We start from the raw sequence: 9,352 nt of genomic DNA, 5'->3' as shown, positions 1-9,352 counted from the left end.
AATGTAATTTTACCATGATTAATTTATAATTCCATCATTTTTTATAGGACTAAATAGAATATTTTCATATTTTGGGGGTCAAATATAATTTTACCATAGATTAGTTTATAATTTTATTATTTCTAGAGGGGATAAACTAATTTTTTTCTTTTTTAGGGGCAAGGCCTTTGCTAGCCCCCTAGCACCACTCCGATGTATATCCTTTTCTCATGTTCTTATAGGTATTTATGGGGGAAGGTCACATGCCTCGCAGTGCCACATCACCGATAGTATTGGTGGTGGCCCTCTCGTGTGGTCGACCAAGTGGCGGGTTGATTTCCCTCAAGCGCAGTACTACTCTAACATTCCCTTAGCTGAGGTAGTATAAGGTTGTTATACATCAATGGTCCCTGGTGGTCCCTATTATAGATGAGTGCGTTCTCGCTAAATGTAGGTGGCTTGGTAGGCAAGACATGCAAGAGGCTGGTCACTAAGTGACCAACCAGATGATTGAAGACGAGAGATTGCCTAAGTGATCTTTAGATTGGGAAGTAGCTAGGTGATGGTACGTGGAGGGCCATCTGTCGGCATCTTTTAGTAGCTTTTCCTGTGATTCTAAAAATGTTTATGGCTTTGCTCTCGATCTTTATCCTCTCATGAACCCTAAGCACTTACCTATTGCACTCAATCTCTCTTACCTTCATAGTTACCTTACTCCTCTCCCACTCGCTTTTTCCAACTCTCCACCTATCTAGATGAACCAACCTTTTTGTCACCACCACCTTATTCTCCTTGCCTCCTTCCTTGTTGTATACTTATATCAACACTTTTCAGACAAGTTTTTTTATCTTGAAATTTTGTTAAACTTTTTTTTTCATATATAATTAGATTTTCAACTTATTGAAATAATTATAGCAAAAATTGATTGAACACAAAGCATATACCAAAAATAAAATCAAATGCTGCAAAAATAATATTCAAGTACTTAAATTTTTTACAACAGAAAATGTGAAAAGAAAAGTTAGTTATAAATTTGAAAAGAAAAATAAAATAATTTGAAAAAATAACGAACTGAATCAAAATATGGAAAAGTATATTGTATATTATTATTTTTCACATTTCCAGAAAATTGGGACAAGGAAAGACTATTCATTTCATTTCAATATAGGGGAGCACTAGTAGAGAAACTCTCAGTTTGGTGTTTTTTCATGTTATGATTTTAATAGAATGTAATTGTTAGAATGTGGTTGTCGAGAAAGTTACTTTAAAACGTTTGGTATATATGGGAAGGTATTGATTAAAATATTAGAAAAGTTATATTATCATGTTTGATTTACTAAGTACTTTTCTAGGAACGAAATGATTATTTACGAGTGGTATACATGGGAAAGTATTGATTAAAATATTAGAAAAGTTATATTATCATGTTTGATTTACTAAGTACTTTTCTAGGAATAGAATGATTATCTACGAGTTTAGCCTTTTTAAATAATATATAATATTCATCTATTTAATTTTTATAATAAACTTTATTCTTAACAAATATTTGGATTTAGTATTTAATAATTAATTTTAATTGATGTTTATAATTTTTTAAATTTATAATGTTAATTGAAAGTAAGATTGTTTCAAATTTGTCCTACATATATTTTCTAAATATAGTAATACACATATAAAATCATATATATAAGTTTTTTTTAGAATAAATTAAAAAACTTATGTATATATATAATGCTGGATTGAAATATTAGAGAAAGAATAGTAGGATAAAAGAAGAAGACAATAGCTTATTTTATTTTTTTACCTTTATTAATACATTAATACCCTAAATTAATAAAAAATAGGGTTAATTTTATCTTAATGTTTTTTTTAACTTTCTAATCTATATGAGAAAGTAATTTTCCTACTTTTTGTGGTGGAATCAAATTGTCATGTTTATGGGAAAGTAACTTCCAAGAATAAGTTAAATTCAAGGAAGTAAATAAAATTTAACATACCAAATGTTCTAATAATTTCCAACTGATTAAATTTCCAAAAAAGTAAATCATAACTAACACTAACACTAACACAACTCAAATCAAAATCTCCAAACAAAACAATGATGTTCAATTTATGCAGTACTAAATTAATGGATAGGTCTAAAAATAATCCAGAAGATCATAGTACTGTTGATGGTGGCTGTGGCACAGCTGGGAATTTTGTGACATTGCTTCACAATCCAAACCTTCTATCATTCGTGCCTGCTCCAAAAAACTCTGTATTTCCCAATAGTTTTCAGATCAAACTAAATAGTCGTCCATAGCCATGCTTTAATTGTCATCAACTGCCACACTAAGGTTGGAGCCTAAAGTAGAAAAAGTAGCATAAACCGGTGAGTCCAACATAATATTCCCAAACAATAACGAGGAATCAGCACCAGACGATTTCTCCTCGATACCGGAATTGGTTTCTGTTGCTGATGTAGTTGCAGATGCTGAATTGTTATCCTCCAAATTTATTCTCTTCTTCAAGCGAGTGTTCCAGTAGTTCTTTATATCATTGTCTGTTCTTTGTGGGAGCCTTGCTGCAATTACTGACCATCTGATTATAATTAATCAAAATTTCAGCAAATCAGAGATATATATCATCCCAACTATAACCTTACATTTATGGCTGTGCTACTAACCTATTTCCTAGCGTCTTTTGCAGGTGGATTAGCCGATTAGGGTTTCTTCTTCTTCCCTGCTGAAGTTTAAACGCCTTATATTAGGCCTCAAGTAATTCATCCAACGTAGTCTGCAACTCTTCCCTGATCCTTGCAACCCTACAAATCAAATCTAATTAATACTCTAATCACTAAATCTTGGCGACATTTAAGTTTTTGATTAAATCTTGTTCATGGTCATTCAAGTTAATGAAGTTAAAAAGAGATGTCTTCGTACCAGAAAATCTGGGCATTCATTCCAATTCCAAATCCCATATCTCGTAATATAAGCAATCAGCTTCTGATCTTCATCACGACTCCATGTTCCTTTCGTTAGGTATGGTTGTCTCACCATCTTGCATGCTACTCTATAACTTAATTCTTCAACTACTTATTGTATCTTTCAGTTCCATCTATTTATATTGATTGTAAATAATGTTGCGAAGATTCTAATCATCTAATTAAACTATTTGTCTAGGATGCTGTCATGTATGTAATTAATTAACTCGTACGGTCCTTCCTGGATTGTGGGATATGTTTGAATACCCTTTAGGGTAAGCAGTTTACTTGGAAAGAAACATGGACCCTCTCGAAAAGTCTCTTTTTATTCGATCAATAGTACGGGGATTGGTAAGTTTGCATGTCCATATACAGAAAAGCCATGAGACACTATCAATAGAAGACAAACATATCGCATGTATGTATTAGGAGTTTGCATCTGGGAATTAAGAGTCGATGCACTACTCCAAATTACATAGAAAAAATATATTTGATTCATGTCAGTCTAAAATGGGGGCTTTCAATAGTCAAATATGTATTCATTTTCTTCCAATCTGGGAATTGAGTGAAGAGTCAATCTAAAATTAACATAAAAGATGAAGGCCGGCGACATGGTCTAAATTTTTGTAGCTTCTGACGTTCTTGAACTTGGAAATCATAGCAATCTAATTTAGTTTTCTCAAGTCTGTCTTTGTGATTTGTACGTATATCTGTCCTGTTCTCGTTAGGTATTGATCAATTTTTAAATTAGCAATCAATTTAGACTATGATATAATTATATTGATTGAAGATTAGTTGTTAATTAAATTTATTTATAATATGTAAGTAAGAAACCTTAGAAACTAATATTTGTCCGTATTGGTTTTAGAGAACTCAAGCTATATATTCTATTTATTGGATATTTATCGAATAATTTAAATTCCAATTATCATTATAAAAAAAATTATTGAAGCAATTACTTGAAAAATATTATTTTTAGGTATTGGGTTTGTGTTTAGTCCACGATTGTGATTTTATTGGTAATTATTAGGTTAAATTTTGTCATTATTCTCGTTATTTTACGAAAGTTGAAGATTTATTCATTGTGTTTTAATTTAATTAATTTTAGTTTATGTATTTTTTAATTTGTTTAATTTAATCTTTGTATTTTTCAAAATTTTAAATTTTGGTCCTAACCTAAATAGTAGTAATTAAAACTATTTGATTAAATTCAATTACTAGTCATGTACTATACATACAATTGTAGATTTAATCCATATTCTCTAATTGGATCTTTATAAGTCTCTATACTATAGTGCAGTGGAAGTGCTATAGACTACAATGGCCATTACAGGTTGGCACTGTGAAACTGTACAAACAAAATAACAAATAACACTAAGGATTTGTTTACGTAGTTTAGTTTTCCTACGTCTGCGAAGCCTAACTTAGTAAGTAATTCTATTATTTTTTTATCACAAATACAACAAATGATTCGCGCTTTATCACTTCTCAAGTATAGAGATCTCAACTTTGAACCTAAAGACTAGAACACTCACCTCCAAATCCTCTCCCTGAGAACTTGGGCAGTAAACATTCAACAATGTTTACAATAACAATTTCCACTATCTCACAAAATAGTTCCTCAATGAACAAATTAGAAAACACTTACTAAGCTTTCGTTACATAACCTAGACAAGTCTTACAACGTATATTCAATTCGGCTTGCTAACATAAAATCTAAGTGAATACAAAGTAATTCCTTAAAATTAAATATTACAATCTCAATAATCAAAGTACAATCAATCGAATATTTGATTTCCAAAACAGCTACATAGTCTTCATCGATTCTCCATGTTTCAAGGGTTGATTTGATTCACTCGAATCCAATCCAATCTTCAAATTACCAATGATTGGTTTCCATAGATGAACCTTAATATCTTCAATAAAATAACAAATAACCAAGTCCAAAGATTTTCTTTATTAAATTGTCAAACCAAATAAGGCAAGTATGAAAACTATCTCAGTGGCAGTCTGCAGTTGGCACTGCTGAGGGCCACTTAGCAAATCTCAGCTCATTTTGCCTCAACACTTTTATTAATATTAATATTAATATTCATAGTCATATTCATATTAATATAAATTTAATATTGTAGAGAGTTTTTTTGGTGGAAAGAGGAAGCGTTGTAAACAAGTGAGTGAGCTACACCAGAATAAGGTGGAGAGGAAGACTGGAGCAAATCCAATAATATTGAGCACAACGGCAAGCGGCAATTGATAAGGTGGAGAATGAGAAATGTGACTGATGATAACGCTAAACAAAAATAAGAAGTTGAGAGAAATTATAAAATAACTTTTGATAGGCAGAACGTCAAAGTATCAAAAGTCCTTTCACTAATTATGAAATGTTTATATTTATAATGTGTCAAGAATGAGAGTTATAAAGCAGACAATTAATACAAATAATGAATGATAATTTTTTTAATTACAAATGTATTAATGATTTTTTTATTAATAATTTTTTTATTAGTGATGTTGATGAAAAATAGTGAACACAGAATTTAGCTGTGTGCAAAGAAATTTTAAGTAATTTTATTATTATTTGATCTTTCCTAGCCAGAAAGATGATGGGCCTCACTTTCTGTAACATTTTCACTTCTCGAATGGCAATATTTTCTTTTCAGAACACACCAAATTGTTTGATATTCTAAATTGTGGTGATTGATTTATTTGTACATTTCGTGCAATAAATGTTCAGAACATGGTATATATATCCATTTTAATTACAAAAGAATTAAATAAAATCTGGAATAAAGTAAAATCAGATGAAAATAAAAAATTGAAAATAATTTAATTAGTAATATCTAACAGATTCTGTGACTTATTTTTAATAAAAAATAATTTTTTTTACTTAATTTGAAAAGATTTTATTTCTTATGATAAAGTAATTTGTTCGAAAAATATTATTGATTAATACATTAATCTTGATCCTAAAACGAATTGATAGTTAAAAACAACTTGAATATGAATCCTTTAATTAGTTTTACAGTACCCGTCACATTCATGATTCAACTTACAAACTCATGACAATATAACAAGGAGCCATTATTATTTATGTCCACCATTAAAGGAATAAAGTCTCAATTGTAAGCAAAGACTGTCCAAGTCTTATTCCCTCGACATGTACATCTAAGGAATTAAGGAATGGACTAGGTTCTCATTATATTTTTTTAAGGCATCAAACCAACTTTGAAGCTTTACCTATGCCATCCTACATTAAATCAAAATTTATTATTTATAATTTTTAAATTTATAATTTTTGGGAGCTAGTTTATGTTTATTTGGATTGGATGTCATAAAAGTTGGGACAAAATTTATAAATTTAAATTATGATTTTTACTAATTAAATTTTAATTTAATTTACATTATTGTTATTACAACCATCGAAAGAATGTATGTTTGAAGACGCTTAAATGTATATTATTATTCACCTCTTTATCTTTCAAGGTTTATCATAGAATAACTTAAAATTTATTAAAGTATGAATAAGTTAAGCAAAACAATATAATGCAATATATAGTATGGATCCATACTATATCAAGAAGCTGGGCACCCCTTAAAAATAGTAGGAATAGTAGACTAGTTTTGTTAAAGCTGTAAAATATTCCATTTTTACTTTTTTTTTAGTTCTATAAAAATAGGTTACAAAAACATTGTTTTTGAGGAGATTCGAAAGGTAGTTTAATTTCCATTCCCCAAACAGTTAAAAAATAAAAATTATTTTTTTGACCTTTCTTTTTCTTCATTGGATCTTTATGAGAGGGTTGTGGTTTAAATCTGTGCAAGCTTTCAGGCAAAAAAGAAATAAAATCTTTATCTTAATACCATCTGTTAACCAGTTTTTTGGAAATTCTGTTTCGTATAATTGAATACCATTATAGGTGCATTTAATATACATTTCTCGATTGTTTGAGTTATAGGAAATTAGTTAAGTTCGGTTTTTTTCCAAAAAAAATGTATATTATCCTTCGATTTAAAAATTTGGAGAGAGTTGTGGATAAAAAGAATTATCATTTTGAGAAAAGATTGTATGAAACTGTGGCTTCATGTCATCCCTATCCATTCCAATAGGAGGATGACAAATCAAAATTTTCTTCCTAATTTTTAACAGTTTTAGTTGGATTTGAAATTTTTCAGGAAGAAAAAGCTAAAAATCAATAGAAAAAAATCTAATTTGTCATTCTCCTAATGGAAAGAAGTAGGGATGACATGAAATCACAGTTTCATACCATCCATTCTCTTGCCCTTGTTGACGTTTTCATTTTCTTCCTTTAGTAGCTTGTAGTTTGAATTAATCTTACTTAACTTCACTTAAATAACATTAGTAGAAAGCATGTGATAGATACCGGTTAAAGCTGGTCGGCAAATGCCATGGATGCCTTCTTCAACATCTGCTGCCAGGATTTTTAAAGCTAGCATTTCCATTATCACAATCAGATCAAACATAAAGCTCAAGAATATTAACGCAGCTGACTACAATAAATCCACACAAAATTGCTATAAAACAAACCGAAACATGATTTCCTAGTACTTGTAACCACCAATAATTTGTAGTATATATATATTATAACAGATTCAAAGTAGTATATTCTTGTACAAATGCTTTTGGTTTCTACTAAATATTCAATTATTCTGAAAATCTGCGTTCTCTTAATTGAAATACTAATACTTCTTGACATCAAGTTTCTCATGTCTAGAGACTGACATTGATATTTACACACCTCAAAATACCCAAACAAAACAAGAAGGAAGGGAGTTCATGCGAGGGGAGGGGTCGATCGGCGTCACTGTATGCAGTACTAAATAAATGGGTTGACCCATAACTCAACCACAGGGTCATAGTATGAATCACATGCATATATGGGTTCATGGAGCCACAGCTGAGAATTAGGTGACATTACTTCACAGTCCAAACCTTCCATCGTCAATGACTGCCCCCAAAGATTCTCAATTTCCCAATAGTTTTCAGATGAAACTAAATTGTTGTCCATAGCCATGTTATAGTGGTCATCAACTGCCACACTAAGATCGCAGTCTGATAGAGAAATGGTAGTATCGGCAGCTAGTTCTGGGAAATCATCCATTGTAGGAATCTGATAGTCCAACAAAATATCCACCATCATTGAGGAATCAGCATCAAACGAATTCTCCTCCATACTAGATTTGGTTTCTGTAGTTGCTGATGATGGATTCTTTTTCTCCCCCATTACTCGCTTCTTCAAGCGAGTGTTCCAGTAGTTTTTTAGATCATTGTCTGTTCTTTGTGGAAGCCTTGCTGCTATTGCTGACCACCTGATAATAATTAATCAAATCTTCAGCAAATCAGATATATATATATATATTATCCCAACTATAACCTTACATTTATGGTTGTGCTACTAACCGATTTCCTAGCGTCTTTTGCAGGTGGATTATGGTTTCTTCTTCTTCCCTGCTGAAGTTTCCACGCCTTATATTAGGTCTCAAGTAATTCATCCAACGTAGTCTGCAACTCTTCCCTGATCTTTGCAACCCTACAAATCAAGATGAACTGCATGTAACTAATACTCTAAATCATAAAATCTTGCTGAATTTTTTTAGGGTTTTGATTAAATCTTGTTGATGATCATTAAAAAGAGATGTCTCATACCAGCGAATTTGGGCATTTCGTTCCAATTCCAAATCCCATATTTCCTAATATAAGCAATCAGCTTCTGATCTTCATCATGACTCCATGTTCCTTTCTTCAGATATGGTTGTCTCACCATCTTGCACACTACTTATTGAGGTAGCTGAGACTCTGAGATCCATCTATTTATTTGGATTGTAAAATAATGTTATGAAGATTGTAACCATCCAGTCAAGCAACTTGTCAAAGACGCGGGTTAGTAATTAATTAGTATGTTCCTTCCTAGATTGAGGTTTATGTTTGAATCGCCTTTAGGGTAAGCATTTTACTCGGAAAGAAAAATGGATTCCCTGGATAAGTCTTTTTTTATTCCATAAATAATATGGAGATCGCTAAGTTTACAATTTTTTATTATGAAGAAAAGTCATGAGACAAGTGAACATTATTGCATGCAACTGTTAGGGAAAAAACCAAGAAAATGCTTGTTTACCAAGTGAATATCGTTAGTGTTTTGTCTAAATTTGTGGGCTACAATTATTTAATTTCTTTTTTATTATTGGAATTAAGTGAAGAGACTATTTAAAATTAATAAGTTTAAGAAATTTTTTTTTGAAAGGATAAGTTCAAACTTGAAATGTTCTAAATTGTGTATTTACTAGTATCCTCCGAGTTGGAAAATAGGGATCATATATTTTCTCAAACTCAAATGTCATTGCATTCGTGCATTTGTTGATCGGTATTAATTTTTTTTAATCGATGTTAATTCT

At 30.7% G+C, this 9,352-nt stretch overlaps 2 protein-coding genes across 2 annotated transcripts; both read right to left on the bottom strand.

Annotated features, from left to right (window-relative positions):
• Window positions 1–2,288: 2,288 nt before the first annotated feature.
• LOC107919178 (transcription factor MYB60) lies at window positions 2,289–3,017 on the bottom strand. Its single transcript, XM_016848696.1, has 3 exons — window positions 2,901–3,017; window positions 2,645–2,700; window positions 2,289–2,559 (listed from the first exon to the last, which is right to left on the bottom strand). Exons 1-3 carry the CDS (start codon window positions 3,015–3,017, stop codon window positions 2,289–2,291), a joined length of 444 nt encoding a protein of 147 aa, XP_016704185.1.
• Window positions 3,018–7,587: 4,570 nt separating this feature from the next.
• On the bottom strand, window positions 7,588–8,725 carry LOC107919758 (myb-related protein 308). Its single transcript, XM_016849135.2, has 3 exons — window positions 8,607–8,725; window positions 8,361–8,490; window positions 7,588–8,269 (listed from the first exon to the last, which is right to left on the bottom strand). The coding sequence occupies exons 1-3, from the start codon at window positions 8,722–8,724 to the stop codon at window positions 7,777–7,779; spliced, it is 741 nt and encodes a 246-aa protein (XP_016704624.1). The 5' UTR covers window position 8,725; the 3' UTR covers window positions 7,588–7,776.
• Window positions 8,726–9,352: the final 627 nt, after the last annotated feature.

Source organism: Gossypium hirsutum, chromosome D13 (assembly GCF_007990345.1).
Source record: "Gossypium hirsutum isolate 1008001.06 chromosome D13, Gossypium_hirsutum_v2.1, whole genome shotgun sequence".
Classification (NCBI taxonomy): domain Eukaryota; kingdom Viridiplantae; phylum Streptophyta; class Magnoliopsida; order Malvales; family Malvaceae; genus Gossypium; species Gossypium hirsutum.
The sequence above is the reverse complement of the archived record's forward strand: the minus strand, read 5'-3'. Positions and strand labels throughout refer to the sequence as shown.

Coding starts and splice junctions, on each gene's coding strand:
- LOC107919178 (XM_016848696.1), bottom strand. CDS start 3,017: ATGGTGAGACAACCATACCTAACGAAAGGAACATGGAGTCGTGATGAA. Junction 2,701..2,900: donor ATGAATGCCCAGATTTTCTG/GTACGAAGACAT, acceptor AAACTTCAGCAG/GGAAGAAGAAGAAACCCTAA. Junction 2,560..2,644: donor CAAAAGACGCTAGGAAATAG/GTTAGTAGCACA, acceptor AATTATAATCAG/ATGGTCAGTAATTGCAGCAA.
- LOC107919758 (XM_016849135.2), bottom strand. CDS start 8,724: ATGGTGAGACAACCATATCTGAAGAAAGGAACATGGAGTCATGATGAA. Junction 8,491..8,606: donor CGAAATGCCCAAATTCGCTG/GTATGAGACATC, acceptor CTTGATTTGTAG/GGTTGCAAAGATCAGGGAAG. Junction 8,270..8,360: donor CAAAAGACGCTAGGAAATCG/GTTAGTAGCACA, acceptor AATTATTATCAG/GTGGTCAGCAATAGCAGCAA.